This window comes from Lathamus discolor, chromosome 11 (assembly GCF_037157495.1).
Source record: "Lathamus discolor isolate bLatDis1 chromosome 11, bLatDis1.hap1, whole genome shotgun sequence".
NCBI classification, from domain to species: domain Eukaryota; kingdom Metazoa; phylum Chordata; class Aves; order Psittaciformes; family Psittacidae; genus Lathamus; species Lathamus discolor.
Genome location: NC_088894.1, coordinates 855,348 through 873,601, shown reverse-complemented (window position 1 = coordinate 873,601; position 18,254 = coordinate 855,348). Strand labels below are relative to the sequence as shown.

General features: G+C 66.2%; 2 protein-coding genes and 1 long non-coding RNA gene across 4 annotated transcripts; all 3 read left to right on the top strand.

Moving 5' to 3' along the window:
* The first annotated feature begins 1,129 nt into the window (after nucleotides 1-1,129).
* Nucleotides 1,130-2,734, top strand: LOC136020566 (uncharacterized). Its single transcript, XR_010615414.1, has 3 exons — nucleotides 1,130-1,813; nucleotides 1,907-2,074; nucleotides 2,189-2,734. It is a non-coding gene; the product is annotated as an uncharacterized LOC136020566 (long non-coding RNA).
* A 392-nt stretch (nucleotides 2,735-3,126) lies between these two features.
* On the top strand, nucleotides 3,127-11,157 carry XKR7 (XK related 7). The gene is made up of 3 exons (XM_065691746.1): nucleotides 3,127-3,560; nucleotides 8,129-8,328; nucleotides 8,420-11,157. The coding sequence occupies exons 1-3, from the start codon at nucleotides 3,127-3,129 to the stop codon at nucleotides 9,370-9,372; spliced, it is 1,587 nt and encodes a 528-aa protein (XP_065547818.1). The 3' UTR covers nucleotides 9,373-11,157.
* Nucleotides 11,158-13,072: 1,915 nt separating this feature from the next.
* On the top strand, nucleotides 13,073-17,270 carry CCM2L (CCM2 like scaffold protein). Of its 2 annotated transcripts, none has more exons than XM_065691653.1 (10): nucleotides 13,073-13,181; nucleotides 13,413-13,580; nucleotides 13,768-13,851; nucleotides 13,958-14,141; nucleotides 14,739-15,163; nucleotides 15,673-15,808; nucleotides 15,915-15,978; nucleotides 16,135-16,282; nucleotides 16,418-16,556; nucleotides 16,700-17,270. In XM_065691653.1, exons 1-10 carry the CDS (start codon nucleotides 13,152-13,154, stop codon nucleotides 17,014-17,016), a joined length of 1,695 nt encoding a protein of 564 aa, XP_065547725.1. In that variant the 5' UTR covers nucleotides 13,073-13,151; the 3' UTR covers nucleotides 17,017-17,270. The 2 variants fall into 2 exon arrangements, with proteins under 2 accessions (XP_065547725.1, XP_065547726.1); XM_065691654.1 differs by having other exon boundaries at nucleotides 13,074-13,181; nucleotides 16,736-17,270.
* The last annotated feature ends 984 nt before the right edge of the window (nucleotides 17,271-18,254 follow it).

Genomic DNA, 18,254 nt, shown 5'->3' with positions numbered 1-18,254 from the left:
ATGGGACTCAGCTTGGTGAGGAGCTCCCCGAGGGCGCGTGGTGACCCCAGTGCTGCCGGACACCACACAGCAGCCACAGGGGATGGGGAAGGAGGGAGCGAGGCAGCATCTGGCCGGTGGTCACCGCACTTGTGTGGGCAAATAATCTCTTAAAGGAGTTTACCGGGTGGGATGATTACCTCCCTAATCCCATCAGGTTGTTTGTGGCAGTTAACTGGGGAGATCTCGTCTGCCTGCACTGAGACCAGGCGCTCCCAGGGCAGCGGAGGCAGTGAGCGGCCGGCCCGGGATGGAGCCGTTCGTGCTCTGGTTGGAGCTTTTCCCGACGTGAGGCAGTGGGATCGGGGCTGGTGCCAACACTGGAAAATGCTCCTTTTTCAGTGGGGGTGCCTGGCTGGGGATCTGCAGCCTGGATCCATCCTGTGTCCCAGGGCTGGCTCCTCTGGCATCCCAGTAGGGTGGGGGCACCGGGGCAGCTGCAGGGTGCTATGCAGGACCTGTATCTGCTTTTCTCTTGCAGCCTCGCACCACAGCATCCACCATGGAGTGATTTGCTTCAGCTTTCTGCAGGCACAAAGGCAGCATCTGACCCTTGTCGCTTTGGTGGGATGGGAGGAGAAGAGCCTGATGAGTCTCATGCTGAGTGCTGGGACCCACCTGGACCTGGAGCTGCATTTCCCTCTTGGGGACACATTTTTCAGACCAGTGGCATAAAGCTCTGTGGGCAGGGAAAGCCAAACTGCCCATCCTGCTGCCGACGCAGGGACACAGGTGGGGTTTGGCTCCAGAGCTGGAGGTGGTGCTGGGGAAGTGTGTCCTGTCTGGGTGTTGGCTGTCCCCTTCAGTGGGCTAGAAACCTCCTGCCACCACGTCCACCAGCAGCTCTTGTTATACACAGAGAGACTGGGAGGAGAGAGGACTTTCAAAGTCAATGTGGGAGCGATGGGATGGGGACAGGGATTGGGATGGGATGAGGATGGAGACAGGGATGTGTTGGGGTTAGGACAGGGACTGGAATGGAATGGTGACAGTGATGGGGATGGGATGGGGACAAGGACTGGGTTGTAATGGTGACAGGGATGGGGATGGGGACAAGGACTGGGTTGTAATGGTGACAGGGATGGGGACAGGGATGAGAAGTGGACAGTGAGGATGGGCTGCCACCTGCCCCCTCCAATTGCAGAGGGGCAGGGGAAGCCTGGGAAGGGGGTCCCAGCCCAGCACAGACATGGGGGAAGCAGCAGCAGATTGAGCTGCCCCAGGAGGGGTCCAAAGCACCTGGGGAACATTCCCTGGGCAGGGAGCAGCAGCTGGTGCTGAGCTCCATGGCCTCTCCCCAGCCAAGCTCTGAGCCAGCCGCAAACCATCCCAGATCTCTCCTCCTGGAGCTGGGACAGGCCTTCTGCTTGGGAGCTGGACTCAGCCCAGGGACCAGAGGTCTGTGAGGGCCAGATGCACCTCGATGTGCCCTGCTGGGGACCAGCACTTAGGGACCAGCCTCCTGCCCACTGCTGAGGGCTGCTCTGCTTGGCTCTGTACTTTGCTGTGCAAAGAGCAGGTTTGGTTTCAGCCTGTTCCTTTTTCTTCCTTGCAGCACTTTTATGTATGCAGCTAGAACCCATCCCTGCCTGCTGGCAGCTGCACAGGAAGCTTCGGGGCTGTTTATGGGGTTTTTTTTCTCTCTCATTTTACCATGTGGCTGCTGGGGCCTGTTGTTCAGATAGATCAGACTTCAGACCACTGTCCCTGTGTTGCCAGGCTGTGGATCTTTAACGCTGTTTCAGAGGGGGCATTTCAGGATCACTGAAGGAAGGTGGGTCCATCTCTCCCTGGTTTCCAGGTCCCGTCTCCCTGGTGCTGTGCCCACTACTGCAGAGGCACCAGTTCTGCTCTGTTGCCCAACCAGGACAGAGACTGGGATCGACCTGGCACTGGGGAGCTCTGGCCAGCAGTGCCTGTCCTCCAAAGGGGCCCAGGCTCCTGAAAGGCTCCGTTCCTCAGGCTCTGGGATGCTGGGAGCATCCCCTCCCCCAGGCAGGCATCTCTCGAGGGGATCTGTCAGGAGCAGCTCAAGGTTAGGTATTTAAGTCGCATTACCCATGCTAATACATGCAGCACAGAGAGAGCCTCACGGAGGGCCCGACTGCTCCCTTGTGCCAACTGACACCTTCCCCCTGTGCTCCCTCAGCTTTGTGCACCAGGATCCAGGCTTAGCCCAGGTTTGGAAGTTGGCTGTTTCCTGGGATATAACACGCTCCCCCCACAGCGTGCTGCCGTGTGCTCACCGTGGGCCAGGTTCTGGCCACGCATGAGGTTCCTCCAGAGGCACACAGAGCTTTGGAGGCTGAAATGCAGCAAGGCAGAGCCTGTCCATGGAGATGATAATCTGCAAAGGAGCCAAAAGCTCTTCCCCTTCCAGCAGTGCTGGAATGCCAGCCCAGAGCTGCTTCACGTGTCCCGCAGGGGTACCAGCCCCTCACGCTGCCCACTGGGCATCCCAGTTGTGATGGGCAACAAAGGAGCAGAGGTGGTGGGGCAAAGCCAAGGAGCAGGGCAGCGTCTGGGCTCATGGGCACCCAAACCCCAGGTCCGTTGGGTGACCTTGGCACTTCACCGCCTTGTGCAGCGCCTCTGGGGGCCTCCCCAAGGCTGGGCTGTTCCTGCAGAGTGGGGCTCGGGTCCAGCGCAGCAGCTCCCTGCGGGGGGCCCTCGGGCAGGAGCCCGGGGTCCTGCGGCGCTGCCCCTAGGACCGGAGCCTCCCGTTGCAGCCCGGGGGGGCTCTCACCGCCGTGGAGGGGCTGCCCGGGGAGCCCCGCTCCTTGATGAGCCGGGCGGGGGGCGGCGGCGTGGAGCGGCCGCCACCGAGGGGGGGGTCCTGCCGGCGCCGGGCGGGGAGCCCCGGGGCATCGCGACCGGTTGCCCTTCCCGGCGGGGCGGCGCCCACCGGCACCGAGCGCTCCCCCGGGACCTGGCGGCGGCGGCGGGGCGGGGGCTGCCGGGGCCGGTCTCGGCGGGGCCGCGGGGCGAGGCCGGCGGGGCGGGCGCTGCCGGGGCGGGCTCGTCGGCGCCGTCCTCCCTCCGGAAGTCTCTCCCGCTCCCTCCTTTCTCCTCCTCTCCCCCGACAACATGGCCGCGAAGTCGGACGGCGGCGGCGGCCCGGCCGTGCTGCTGGAGAGCCCGGGGGGCGGCGGCGGCGGGCGGCGGGAGGGGAGCGCGGCCCCCCCGGCGCGGCGGTACCGGCTGCGGGACGGGTGCTGGGTGCTCTGCGCCCTCCTCGTCTGCTTCGCGGACGGTGCCTCGGACCTGTGGCTGGCGGCCCATTACTACGTGCGGGGTCAGCGGTGGTGGTTCGGGCTGACGCTGCTCTTCGTGCTGCTGCCCTCGCTCGTGGTGCAGCTCCTCAGCTTCAGGTGGTTCGTCTACGACTTCGCCGCCGGCAGCACCAAGGACAGCGCCGGCAGCACCAAGGACAGCGCCCGCGGCCCCCGCGGCTGCTGCCGCCTCTGCGTCTGGGTGCTGCAGGGCCTCATCCACCTCCTGCAGCTGGGGCAGGTCTGGAGGTACGGGGGTGCGGGGGTGTGGGGGTGCAGGGTGGGTACGGGGGTGCTGCAGGGCCTCATCCGCCTCCTGCAGCTGGGGCAGGTCTGGGATCGTGGAGCCGGGCTGGGCTGGAGGGAGCGGTGGGGGGCAGCAGGGAGGACGGAGTAGGGGTTGGCAGGGGTTGGGAGGGAGCGGGTGTGGATGCTGAGGTGCAGCCCATGCAATCTGCGGTGTGCTCAGGGATCGAGCCCTCTGCATGCACGGCAGGATGGGGGCTGGGGAGAGCCCCAGGACAGCCCCAGCAGAGCCCTGCTGTGGGTGCGGGTGGGCAGGAGCTGTGGGTGCAGGTGAGGAGGTGCTGGTTGTGCAGGGCCCGGGGAAGGCAGCTCTGGGCAGAGTGGAGCAGGCGCCAGAGGCCCTTTGCCTGCGTCCCTGCAGCCCCTCCAGAGCTGGGGGTTTGCTGGCACCTTCCTCCCTTGTGCCGTGGAGCCCTGCTCGCCCCATCCCTGCTGAGCTCCATCCTTGGGTGCTGGGGAAGAGCCGTGGCTCTGGCATTGAGCTGCTTCCCAGGGTTGGTGCTGGGAGGGGAGTGGAGACAATGGCAAATTCCGGGAACAATGCACGGAGCAGGCAGTGCTCAGCTCGGGTTTCCATGCTGCTTCCCCTCCTGGGCTTCTGTAGTACCAAGGCTCCTCCACTTCCCATTGTTGCCTGCATGCGTTGCTTCATCCGCTGCTTTTCCCGGGATGCTCTGGGATGTCCAACTTTGCTTCACAGTGCAGTAAGCACCGTGCTGGGGGGGCTCCTGCCCCTTCCCTCACCAACAGCTGCTGCCCATCCACATGACAGCCCTCGGGGTATGTGGGGGGCAGGATGGGTGCAAACCCTGCCACGGTGTGCAGGAGGAGCTGGTGAGGGAGGGGACAGGAGCCTGCCTGCAGCGGCCTTGTCCCCAGCACCCTGCAGGCAATGACCCGATCCTGGCTGGAGCTGGGGCTGGGCTGTGGTTGGGTCTTTGCTCCCGGTAGTGTCAGCCACGCTCTCCTGATCTGCTGCACCACGGAGCCTCTTAAGCCAATTAAAGCGGTAACTCAGCACTGACCCTCCAGGACATGTTGGTCTCAAGCTGCAGCTGAGGCTCTTTCTAAGCCTGGGATTTGGGATTAGCTCGGGTGAGCAGTTAAATGCAGTTTGCTAAACCCATTAGCGAGGCTGGATCCGGTGCAGGTGGATGTGGCAGTTAAGGAAGCGTCGACTGAACGCTGCATGTGAAGGGAAGGCTCTGCCCTGGCCAAACGCCTTCCCCTTCCCCCTTTCCCTGCCTCCTCCCTGCCTCAGCAGGTCTCACCCCCACCAAATCCACCGCGTGTTTCTCCCACCGGCAGCGTGCCGGGGTCCCTGCCACCCCCATGGGCTGGCAGCCGGTGGGGGACAGCCCTGCCCGTGCCCACTGTGCCCCTGTCTCCACTTTGGCCCAGGGTCACGCCTGGTTTGGCTGCCTGGGGGTCACCAGGAGCAGAGCTGGGGTGCTCTCTGCACCTGCAGGTCCTCCCCAAGGACCTCCCATCAGTTCCCCCATCCGCTGCTGGCTTGGGGACCCGGTGCCACCCCTCGGTCCTGGTGCCGGCCCCCCGGGGCACAGACACTCCCAGGGCGGGCTCATGAAGGGGGGCAGATCTGGGACACACAGGTCCCCCCCCAGCCCCTCTGCTCTGCCGCTGGGGCTGTCACTCCCTGGGGTCTCCACTTTCTAGGGCTGGGCCGAGCCTGTCCTTGAGCACCCTGGTGCCCCAGGCACACTGGGGTGCAGGGATGCTGGCACCTGGGGCTTTCCTTGGCCTGTGCGGCTCTCCCTGATGGCCTGACTTGGTGGGATGTGTGGGGATTAAAATGGCTGCAACAGGGAAGCAATCTCCTTGTTTAAATAAAAGATTAAGGGCTGATATCCCAAATTGCCTTCTAGGAAAACCATGCTCTGTGAACTCAGGGGTCCCGCATCCCGCTCCATCTGAGGACGATGAGTAGTGGATTTGGTGATAACCAGAGCTGGGCTTTTCTCCTTACACTTCTGTTTGTTCAAACGCTTTTAAACTGGGGTCAGTAGCTGGGAGCTGGTGGCAAATGGGGCCATTAATGACAACCCCATCCGTGGTGGGGCTCTGGCAAACCCAGCACCCAGCAGCACCCAGCACCTTCCCACTGCAGGGGTTTCGCTGGGTTCCTCCGTGCCCCACGGAGCAGGGAGCAGTCAGCGCTGCGAGCACCACGCTCAGCTTCTGCCTCATCATCAGCTCTTTGAAAGTGAAATGAGTCCCCCCCCGTGATTGATTCTGTGTTTCCCACCGTGTGCAGGGCTGGGGAGCGCCCGCCTGCGCTGTCAGCGCGGGGATGCTTCTCAGGGCTGAAACCCCACGGGGTGATCGAATGCATCACAAACAGGAACCAACGCTTCATTCTGATGTGTGGATGGGAGATGAAGCCTCGGGTTAATGAGATCTGTGGAGCTGATGGGCAGATGGGGGAGAGCGGGGCCCGCGCTGGAGGCTGGGGGAGGCTGCAGGTCACTTGTTGAGCAGTGGAGGGGCCGCGGACGTTGTGGCTGTGGGGTCTGCGTGCAGCAGGCAGCAGGATCACAGCTGATGAGCCCAGTTAGTGAGGCTGATTGCTGGGAGAGGGTGAGGTCACTGGTGCCTGGGCCCATTCATGAGTGGGTACCCTGGGACCAGCAGTGATGCCCCACAGCATCCCAGGCTCTGTGTTGCTTCTCCCATTGTGTTCTCCCTAAGCTGTGTCCCCCATCCCTGCTCTGTCCCCTGGTTCCCCCTGCCAGTGAAGGGCGGTCTGTCCCTGGGGGCTGGTGAGGAGGGGGGCCGGGGGGGGCAGTGATGCCAGGGTGCAAACCTGTGCCAGGAGCTGAGCAGCTGCAGCCTCCCCCTCCGAGCAGCGAGGGACAGGCAGCAGCAAAGCTTAAACCCAGCTGCTCCCCCCGAGGTGGAGGTTAAAGCGTCACTTTGTCACCAGCGCAGCCATCGGCACCCGCTTCAACCGGGGCAGAGCTACTGAAACCGTGCTATTTGACGACAGCAACATCCTGCCTGGCCACCGGCCCTTGGGGGAGGTTTTGGGGGGGAGCCGTAGGGGATGGAGCAGATGGTGATGGGGCTGCTGACACCCAGCAGGACCACCAAGGAGGACCACGGGAGCCCCATGGGACCAGGATGCTCCCCCTGCCCTCCCATGGCTGCAGGGGGGTGTTCCCAGCTGATGGCCCCCACTGTGGTCTCGGGGCTGTCCCTGCAGAGGGAGCAGGGCTGGCTCCTGCTCCTTCCGCTGACGGATGAGCTGAAAGTGCTGGGATCAGGGTTTCTCCTGCACTCCGGGATAATGGATTTGGCTGGCAGCGCTTCTGGAGCTGATGGAGAGGCTGTCGCTCTGTGTGAGGGTTTTATGGGGCTGGGAGAAGCTTTATGGCCTGATATCCTCCTGCTTCAGCTTCCTGCCTTCCCGTGGTGCCGGCAGGGCTGCGGGGATGTCCTGCCCCCCCGGCCCTGCCCCTCCGGCAGTGCCCGGATCCGTCCCCGTGCCATGGGGAGGGGTTCCCGGTGGCGGTGACTCATCCGGTGCGTGTCGGTGCCACACGCACCTCCGGTGACCCCGGCCCACGACCAGATGGCCACGGCCAGTGTGTGCCTGGGCCCGCGGCGGTGCCAGGAGCCGAGGCAGCGCCGGCACCAGCGCCCGGTGCTTCCCACCGGCAGCGCCGCACGACCAGCTGGTGCCTCCGTGCCGGCCGGGGCAGGGACGGGGGGGGACCCGTGCCATGGGACCGAAATACCCCCTTTGGGAAGCAGCCGGATGCGGTGCTGGGCTGGGGCACCCCGAGTCCATGGGTGGCCGGAGAGCGGGGCCGGGATCCCTGACTTGGGGGGGGGGGAAGCCAGGCCCTGCATGGGGGAGACTGCACAAGGACAGCACCCAGAGGTGGTGGCCGGGTGAGCCCCTGGTGCTGAGCTGGCTTTGCACAACCTGCTCCTTCTTGGCACCTCGGGGTGGGACAGGGACATGCGTTCAGCTCTGGGCCCCCAGCACAACAGGGATGTGGACCTGCTTGAGCGGGTCCAATGAGGCCATGGGGCTGCTGCAAGGGCTGGAGCAGCCCTGCTCTGGAGCCAGGCTGGGAGAGCTGGGCTGGGGCAGCCTGGAGAAGAGAAGGCTCCTGAAGGGGAGACCTGAGAGCAGCTCCAGTGCCTGAAGGGGCTGCAGGAAACCTGGAGAGGGGCTTGGGACAAGGGCCTGTAGGGACAGGCCAAGGGGAATGGCTTGAACCTGCCCGAGGGGAGACTGAGATGAGAGTTAGACACTGGAAGAGCTTTCAAGGTCCCTTCTAACCCAACCCATTCTATGGGAGCGTTATGCCTTGCAGCCCTCTCGCACCCTGGGTGTGTGGGGCTTTCTGTGGCCCCAGATCATGTGGGAAGTGCTGCTGGGTGGGGTTGGCAGCGGTCACAGGACATGGCTGGCATGGGCAGGGGCTGAGCTCAGCTGCCTGGGCCCTGGGGGCTCATCTCACCTCCGACCCCCCCCACAGGTACCTCCGCACACTGTACCTGGGGCTGCAGAGCCGGTGGCAGGCCGAGCACCGCCGCCGGCACTTCTACTGGCGCATGATGTTTGAGAGCGCGGACATCAGCATGCTGCGGCTGCTCGAGACCTTCCTGAAGAGCGCGCCCCAGCTCGTGCTGCAGCTCAGCATCATGGTGCAGCAGAACAGCATCGAGCCCCTGCAGGGTAAGGGGCACGGTGCCCGTGGCAGGGGATAGGGTGGATGGAGGGGGGACCCGGGGCTGCTGCAGGCTCTCACTGCCCCTTCCCCGCGCAGGGTTCTCGGCCTCGGCCTCGCTGGTGTCCCTGGCATGGATGATCGCCTCCTACCAGAAGGTGCTGCGGGACTCGCGGGAGGACAAGATGCCCATGTCCTACAAGGGGGCCGTGGTGCAGATCCTGTGGCACCTCTTCACCATCGCCGCCCGCGCCATCGCCTTCGCCCTCTTCGCCTCCGTGTTCCAGCTCTACTTTGGCATCTTCATCGTCACCCACTGGTGCATCATGACCTTCTGGATCATCCAGGGCGAGACGGACTTCTGCATGTCCAAGTGGGAGGAGATCATCTACAACATGGTGGTGGGCATCATCTACATCTTCTGCTGGTTCAACGTCAAGGAGGGCCGGAGCCGCTACCGAATGTGCATCTACTACATCATCACGCTGTCGGAGAACGCCGCCCTCACCATCCTCTGGTTCCTCTACTACGACCGCGAGACCACCTCCGACTTCGACGCCTTAATCCTCGTCTGTGTGGTCAGCTCCAGCTTCGCCCTCGGCATCTTCTTCATGTTCATCTACTACTGCCTCTTGCACCCCAACGGCCCCATCTTCAGCTCCAGCGGCGGGGGCTGCATTTTCCGGCAGCAGCCGGCCCCGGTGCCGGGGTCCCCCGCGGACGCCGTCACCAGCCCCCCCCGCTCGCTGCCGCGGACTACAGGGGGGGAGCGGGACGGGGCGCCGGGGGAGCGGGACAGTTGCGTGCCCGTCTTCCAGGTGAGACCCTGCGCGCCGCCGGCGCCGGCCGCCCGCGCCCCGCGGACAGAGGGGCCCGTCATCCGCATTGACCTGCCCAGGAAGAAGTACCCGGCCTGGGACGCCCACTTCATCGACCGGCGCCTGCGGAAAACCATCCTGGCGCTGGAGTACGCGTCGCCCAGCACCCCGCGCCTGCAGTACCGCACCCCCGGCGCCCCGCAGGAGGTGCTGGAGTACGAGACCACCGTGTAGGGCCGGGGCCGCGGGGCCGCGGCGGGGTCCTCCGGTGCCGTCCCCAGCACCCGCGGCTCCGCAGCCGTTTGCCTTTCTGTTGGGTTTGCGGGCGCTGCCGAGCGCCCCGCGGGAAGGGGCGGGGGGCGGGGGGGGTCTCTTGGTGCTATCCCCGCCCCGCGCCGCCCTCCCGCAGCCGAGACCCCACTTCCACCCCATGGCTCCCCCCCCCGGGGCTCGTCCTTGCCAAATACCTCACCGGTGCCTGAGCCCCAGGCGGGGGGTGCTGCGGCCCCGTGGTGCTCAGCCGTTTCCATGGTGCAGGATGGGGGCCGGGGGCACCCCGGGTTGGGGGTCGGCAGCTGTGAGGGGCTTGGGGCACGGTGGGGCACAGTGTGACCCGGGCGGGCAGCATGTGGGGACACGGGTGCCTGTGTCACAGCAGCGCCATGGGGCTGGAGTGTGTCTGAACTGGGGTTTGTGTGGGGCTCATCACCCCCATGGAGCTGGGGTAGGGGACAGCCGGGGTCCGGCCAGCCCTTCCATGTCACCTTCTTGCCCCAGGGGAGCCCCTTTATCTCCGCTCTTGCTCCCCCTGGTTCAGGGCTGAGCCGTGTCCCCAGCCCCACGGGTCCTGGCTGTGCTGTGGGGTGCAGATCCTGTCCTGGGGTCCTCTCATGGGACCTGGCCCCCATTATCCCTCCTGTCCCCACGGGAACCACTTCATCTCATCGGGTTTGTTTTCACCTCAATGGTGACGTTTTGTGTGACATTTTCTACCTCCACTGCAGCCAGGGGGCAGGGTCTGGCACCACTGAGGGGGCACATGGGGCCATCGGCGTTCCAGGGGCTCCCCAAAGTGGGATTCACCCCCAGATGTTCTCCCCTCCCGGGTTTGGCATCTCTATCCACCCAGGAGTGTTTCCATTCAACCCCCCCATCAGCATCAGCGCCCTCCAGCTCCCCAGTATGAACCTGACTGAGAATCCTGCCTGCCCCTGCCTGCCCCAGGCTTGGGGCTGCCCCGGCCTCCGGGTCTGAATGTGTCCCTGGTCCGGATCCATTGGTGTGCGCCCACCCAAAGGGCTGAATGTACTCCATGTCCCCGGGGCCAGGCACGTCCCAAGGGGGTGCATGCGCGTGTGTGTACATGTGTGTGTGCATGTGTACGTGTGCGTGTGCATGTGAGAATGTGTGCATGCGTGTGTGCATATGTACATGTGCGCGTGTGCATGTGAGAATGTGTGCATGTGTGTGTATATGTGTGTGTGTGCACGTGTGAATGTGTGCATTTGTGTGTACATATGTGTGTGGGTACATGTGTGTGTGTACATGTGTGTGGGTACATGTGTGTGTGTACATGTGTGTGTGTACATGTGTGTGGGTACACGTGTGTGTGTACATGTGTGTGGGTACACATGTGTGTGTACACGTGTGTGCAGGGGCTGGCAGGGCTTTGCAGGGCTGCGATGCTGCCAGACCCCCGTAGCCCTTTGCCCCCCGCTCCCACAGCCCCTGTGCCTTCCCCGTGCCCCCTGTGCCCCCCGCCACAGCCACGTAGGGTCCCGGCCACCGCCTGCCCCGTGCCGCGGTGCCGAGCCCTGCCATGGGGTGGGATGGGGAGCGGCACAAGGGACCAGCCGTGGGCAGGGCTGTGCTGTAGGGTCTGCACTTGGGAAGGGCTCTGGCTGGCACCCCCCGTGCTGGGCCCGGCTCCCCGAGGGGCAGCGTCCTCCCCACCCCCGAGACACGGCGGCAGCGCGGTGTCGGTGTCATCACGTTGTTTTTCTTTCCCATTTCTCTGTAGCTGGAAGGCCGGGGGGGGGGGGGGGGGGGGGGCAGCGGGCAGGGCCGGCGCTGGGGACACTGGTGCTAACTGGTGCTAACTGGAAGCCTCGGAATCCCTTTCGGAGGAGGGGGCAGCACTTGGCTGGGGCCGGGCTCCCCGTGGGCTGCACCCCTCCTTCACCACCGGTATCAGACAGACCCCGCGGCGGGCGCTGACGGTGCCAGCGGCAGCGCCGGGTGCGGGGCAGCTTTCGGGGGTCTCATTTCCTCAGGGAAGGTCGGGGGCAGCGGCCGGGGGAGCGGGGCTGGGGCCGGGGCTCGTCCCTGCGGTCCCTGCTCATGGGGACCGGGTGCCAGCATAGGGGGGGCTCCTCTGAGCTCCCCCTGCCCCAGCCCCTCTCCCTGTCCCCCCAAGAGCAGAGAGAAGTCACCGGTCGGGTCAATCCTCATCCCCCCCAAGCCCTGGGGCTTGCGCGGGGACCCTGGGCGCAGAGGGACACTTTTCTATGCACTCAAGCCACGGTACCCTCAGCCCTGGGCTGCTCCGGGCAGGGGTCTCAGCAGCAGCGAGCCCCAGGGCTCAGCCACCCCCTCAGCCGAAGGGGAAGCCAAACCCAGCGCCCCGGTGCCAGCGGCAGCACCGGGACCACGGCGAGGGGGCACGACCTGAGGCCGAGCTGGGTGCTGCGGGATGGGGCAGCTCTGGGGGTGCTCGAGCTCTCCCTGGGGATGGGGATCCTGGTCCCTGGGGGTGTCCCTGGGGCCACCCCGGCTTCAGGGAGCGGGGCGAGGTTTGGGATGGGGCCCTCGGTCAGGGTTTGCCCCCGGTCAGGGTCGTTGGATCCCGGCGGGGGCTGCCGGGGGGGTGTCGGCCACATCCCTGTTCCCCCCCCCGCCGGGACCTGGCGGCCGCTGTCACGTACTGTAAATACTCTGTGTGCCACCTTCTTCTCTGGGAGCCGGCGCGGGCAGGGTCGAGGGGAGGCCGGGTCCGGACCGAGACTTTTTTGTACACCACGAACTTTTTGTATATTTTTAATTTTGCTGCAACATGAGAAATTAAATTCATTTCAATAACCCCCGCCTGCGGGTCCGCTCCTCGCCGCGGCCCCGGCCCAGCGCCCTGCAGCGGGGCAGGGCGCTGTGTCCCGGGGTGCTCGGGATGCTGGGCATGGAGCAGGATGGCTGCGGGGGTGCTGTGTGCACGGTGCCTGTGGCCGGCAGCGAAGGGGTGCGCGGGCAGGATGCTGGGCAGGAAGCCGCTGGATGTGGCTGCTGCCGGACCAACCTCCTCCCTGCCGGAGGCCCTGGGCAGCCCCCAGACCCACGGTGGGCTCGGAACCCGGGGGTGCCCGTGGGGATGGGGAGCTGGGTGCAGTTGAGCAGGATCCTGCAGGTGCCATTCCCTGTGTCATGGCCCCATGGGCAGGGCGAGAAAGGGGCGGTGAGGGCCGGGAGCCGCCAGCTCTGCCCATGAAGATGTGGTTGATGTGGGGCCATGGGGCGGCAGAACCAGGCCCAAGCCCAGGGGGGAGCCCTGCAGCAGTGAGGGGCAGGAGCTGCTCTGCAGCAGGGTCCCGCTGGCACCCCCAGCCCCAAACCCAGGCCCGGCACCTGCTCTGGTCCCATCCAGCCCACTTCAGGCCCTGCTGCTGACCAAATCCCAGCCCACTCCCAGCACAAATCCTGTTCCTGGTCCCAACGCGTGTTCCAGCCCAGCACCAGCCCAAGCGCCTGCTCCAGTCCCATCCCAGCCTACTTCGGCCCGTTCCTGCCCAAGTACCAGCATAGTCCCAGTCCTGGTCCAAGTCCTGGTCCCAATCCCAAATGCAGCCACAGTCCCAGTCCTATTCCCACTCCTAACCCCAGTCCCAGCCCAGCCCAGCCCAGTCCCAGCACCCCCCAGGAGGGGCAGGAACTCACATCCCGGCCATCCTGGTGGAGTTTCCGACACAGGAAAGCGCAGCGGCGCCGAGCGGGGCGGCCGTGCCGAGAGCAGCTCCGCGGCCGCCATGGACTGCGAGGCCAAGAAGGGGAAGAAGGTGCTGGGGCCGGGGGTGGTGTCTGGGGGGGCTGCGAGAGGGTGGGAGCGGGGGAGACCCATGGGACAAAAGAACCTTGCAACCCTTCCTATAGGGTGGTGGGGAGAGGTGGGGTCCGCACTTGCTGCTTCCCGGCCACCCAAATGGAGGTCAGGGAGCAGAGGGGTGCCCGGGCACCCTGGGGTGCCGGGGTTGGGTGCTGATGTGTCCCTGCACCCCTTCTCCCTCCAGGGCTTCGTGTCGCCCATCAAGCGGCTGGTGTTCCCCAAGGCCGCCCGGCGGCACGCGCTCCGCAGCAGCGTCTACCGGCGGCCGCTGCACTCGGTGCCCCTCTACCCCCCCGATTACCTGATCGACCCCCAGATCCTGCTGCACGACTACGTGGAGAAGGAGGTGAAGGTAAAGGGGTGGGGTGGGGGGTCCCCAGGGATGCCCGGGTCCACACCATGCTGAAAGCCACCGCCCGTTGTGGCCAGGAGGGTGCTGGTCCCCTTCCTGCCCAGACAAACACTCCGGTAAGGGGATGGTGGGAGGGGACCCCCCTTGCGGGGCACCCCCAAGCTCTGCCCTGGGTTTTGTGTCCCAGTTTTTAGGCCACCTGACGTGGGTGACAGCCTCGCTGAACCCCTCCAGCCGGGATGAGGTGCTGCAGCTGCTGGACACAGCCAGGGTAAGAGGGGTCCCGCTGGACTGCCCCAGTGCTGCCCGGAGGGCGGGTGCTGGGTGCCCCATGCCGCTGGGTGCCCCATGCCCACGGCACGCACTCTGCCCCGCAGCAGCTGAAGGAGCTGCCGCTGCAGACGACGCCGGAGCAGGACAGCATCCTCAGCCTCTCTGCCCGCTGCCTCCTGCTCACGTGGCGCGACAACGAGGAGCTGATCCTGCGCATCCCCACACACGAGATCGCCGCCGCATCCTACCTGCGGGATGATGCCCTGCACCTCCTCATCCTCAAAACCGGTGAGGGCATCGGGCCAGGGCCACCGGTGCGGCACAGCTGGCCCCGAGCACCCGGTGTGCCCAGGGCATGAGGGGCTGGAGTTTTGGGGGCGATGGGAAGGTGCTGGGTCCGGTTGGGGCATAAAAACCCCACTTTGCCCCCCTGAGTCGGTGGGGACTGAGCTCCAGCCTGCACACAGAGCAGTCCCCTAATCTTTGTCCTTAATCCTCCAATCCACTGGGGCTCCCGCATCCCCGTTCCATCACGCCCATCCCAAGGGGAATGGCTTGAACCTGCCCGAGGGGAGGCTGAGATGAGCTCTTAGGCAGAAGCTCTTCCCTGTGAGGGTGCTGAGGCGCTGGCACAGGGTGCCCAGAGAAGCTGTGGCTGCCCCATCCCTGGCAGTGCTCAAGGCCAGGTTGGACACAGGGGCTTGGAGCAAGCTGCTCCAGTGGAAGGGGACCCTGCCATGGCAGGGGCTGGGGCTGGAGGAGCTCTGAGGTCCCTTCCACCCAAGCCAGTCTGGGGCTCTCCGATCCCCCCGCACCCCGTGCCCGGGGCAGGCTCCGGGCCGCGCAGCCCCTGCCCTGCCGCCCGCTCTCTCCCCTCCGCCGCAGGCCTGGGAGTGGACCCGGTCCCCGCCGGGGCTCACCCCGAGGCGGCCCCCCCCGGGTTACCGGAGTCCTTCCCCGCCGGGAAGCGGGCGGGGGGCTCGTGGCCGGAGGGGGCGCGGCTGGGGGCGGCCGCGGAGCGGCGGCACACCATCTGCAGCCTGGACTGGCGGGCGGCGCGGGCCGGGCAGGACGGGCGCCAGGGCGGCAGCCTCGAGCGGCGGCGCGGCGGCAGCTGGGAGCGGCGGCAGCGCGGGCGGCCCTCGGGCAGCTGGGAGCGGCGGAGGCCCGGCCCCGCCGGCGGCAGCTGGGAGCGCGGCGCCGGCTTCGGCAGCTGGGAGCGGCGGCGCACGGGCGGCAACCCCCTGGAGCCGCAGGAGCCCTGCCCTGACGCCTACTCCAACCTCGTCATCCTCGCCGTGCCCAACAGGGTGAGCGGAGCCGGCCTGTGCCCACCCACGGCACACGGCACGCAGCTGCCGGCACACCGGCACCCAGGGGCACTTGGGCAGCCGGGGGCATTTGGGGCACCCAGTGGCACATGGGCACCCGATGGCACATGGGCACCCAGAGGCACTTGGGCACCCAGGGGCATTTGGGGCACTCAATGGCACATGGGGCACTCAGTGGCACTTGGGCACCCAATGGCACACGGGCAACCAGAGGCACTTGGGCACCCAGAGGCACATGGGCACCCAGAGGCACTTGGGCACCCAAGGGCACATGGGGCACTCAATGGCACATGGACACCCAGAGGCACTTGGGCACCCAATGGTACATGGGGCACTCAGTGGCACTTGGGCACCCAGTGGCACATATGCACCCAATGGCACTTGGGCACTCAGTGGCACATGGGCACACGGGCACACAATGGCACATAGGCACCCAATGGCACTTGGGCACCCAATGGCATGTGTTCTCCTTGTCCCTCCCATTGCAGGATGCCGCCGAGGAGTCCTGCGCGCTCATCTGCCAGGTTTTCCAGATCATCTATGGGGACCAGAGCATCGAGTGCGTGGACCGTGCCGGGTACCACTACACCTCCACCCCAACACGGCCCTGGCTCTCCAGCCGCAGTGAGTGGTGGGGGGCAGGCATGGGGACACCAAGCAGGTGGCATGGGGCTGTGTGCAGGGACAGAGGCTTGGCCCCACTCTGGGACCCTCATTTCTCCCTCTCCAGGCGAGAGCTGCCGCACAGACGGGACGTATGCCTATGATGCCGACTTCAGCTGCTGCAGCTCCTTGTGAGTCTGGTTGCCCCAGGGTGCCCCTGTCCCGGGTGGGTGCCCTGCACTGGGGTGGGTGCCTGCAGAGATGCCCGGGTGGGTGCTGTGCAGTGAGATGGGGTCAGACAGGCAGCTGAGGGGTGCCAGGACCCGCTGACCCCCACCCTCCCACAGCAACAGCTCCCACGAGACCTTCGAGGCGTATTACAGCGGTGCCTCCTCGCCCTCCTTCCACCGGTCCCACCACAGCCTGGCCACTGCCTGCAGCGGCAGCGACCAGAGCGGTGCGGGGCTGGAGCAGCTGCAGGACTACATGGTGACGGTGAGGGGACAGGGAGGGGAGAAGGGCCCTGCTCAGTGCCAGCAGGGCTGAGCCCCTGCGCCCAGCAGCCAACAGGGAGCAGGGGCTCTGTGCTGCTGGTGCCCCCAGCCCTGACCTGTCCCTGTGTGGATGCAGCTGCGCAACAAGCTGTCGCCACAGGAGATCCAGCAGTTCGCCCTCCTGCTGCGGGAATACCGCCTGGGCACGCCGGTGCAGGAATACTGCGCCGAGCTCCTGCGCCTCTATGGGGAGCGCAGGAAATTCCTCCTCCTGGGTGAGTGTCTGGGCTCCCCGTGGCAGCGCGTCGTCCTGGCAATGGGGTGCGTGTGCTGGGCGTGCTCTGAGGGGCGTTGGGATGGGATGGGGTGAGCCAGCAGTGGGGGTGGTTGGCATCGCACCCCAGCGCTGCCCACCCAGGCAGGGCTACTCCAGCACTCACGGAGCCCATGGCAGGAATGAGACCCTTCATCCCCGACCAAGACATCGGGTACTTCGAGACGTTCCTGGAGAGCATCGGCATCCGGGAGGGCGGGATCCTCACCGACAGCTTCGGCCGCATCAAGCGCAGCATGAGCAACACTTCGGCCTCAGCCGTGCGCAGCTACGACAGCTGGTCCCTGCGCTCCGAGTCCGAGTCCTTCAACCGCATGATCACGGACATCACCCACGACATCGAGGCGCTGGCGCGGGATGAGGAGGAGGAGGAGGACGAGGAAGAGGACAACTACCTGTGAAGGGGTGCCCTCCCTGCTGCCAAGGCGGTGCTGCACCTCCAAGGTGCCCAGCTCTGCCCCAGTGCCGGCGAGGGAGGACATTGTCCCCTTCTTTGTCACTGTGGGAGGGGACAGGGGCTCTGCACTGCCTTGGCAGCTCTCGGCGGGGCTGATGGCACCGCAGGTACCCCATGGTGGCGGGGGAGCCCTCAGCCAGCAGCGCCATGCGCTGTAATCACTGCGGATTGCAATTAAACGCCAGAGTTGGGAGTGGAGCAGGTTCTTCCCTGGGCACATGGGATGCTATGGCTGGGGGTGAGCGGGGTGGGGGGGGCTGCTGCAGCCCTGCCAGGCACCGTGCGGCTGCTGGGCTGGGGCACGCTGCTCTCCCCAGTGCCACACGCAGGCTGCTCACAGAGCCGGGGCTCCCAGGGGACAGCCCTGGCAGCGCGGGACCCCCGGAGCTCAGAGCGACCCAGGGGGGGGCAGCGAGGGTGCGATGGGACGGGGTGGGAGGGGACCGGGGCTGCCTGCCTGAGCGGGGGCTGCTGGGGGCTGCCCCCGTGCTGCTGCCAAGCCCGGGGGTGGCGGCCGGGCTGGGCCATGCCATGGGCAGCCGCTCCCCGTTGCCGGGAGTGCCGGCCCCGCAGCTGCGGCCGGGGCTGTTTCGCGAGAGGAAGTTCCTGCCCCGGGCCCCGCTTCCTGCAGCGCTGCCGCAGCCCGCCCGCTGCCGGGGGACGCGGGCGCCCGCCTGGCCCCGGCGGAGCCCCGTGGCCGGTGTCCCTCGCTGGGGGTGCAGGACGGAGCCCGGGCCGCAGCGTGGGCAGCGGATTGGGGGTTACCGGCAGCAACTGCTTTTTTGTCTGTGAAGATTTCCATATGCAAACCCTGCGCAGGAGGGGCCCCGGCTGCTTCCTCTGATGCTGCAGAGCCAGAGCACGGCCTGGGTCCGGCTGTGCCTGCCCACCATGGGGGGTGTCACCGCAGGGCCCTTTGCTGCTGCTGTCCTGGTCCTGAATTCAGGGGTCCTCCGGCTGAACCGGAGCAAAGGCAGGAGAGGGGACCTGGGATGATTTTGGCATGGGAACATGAGGGCCAGGAGAGCAGGAGCCCCGTGCCCTGCACCCCATCACGGGACAGCGCTCGGGGGTCTCCTCTTTCCCCTCTGCAGGGGCGGAGAACCAGGCTCACCCCACACCAGCCTGGGCTCACCCCACGATCCCTGCTGCCAGCCAGGGACCACTCTGGGGTGTTGGACC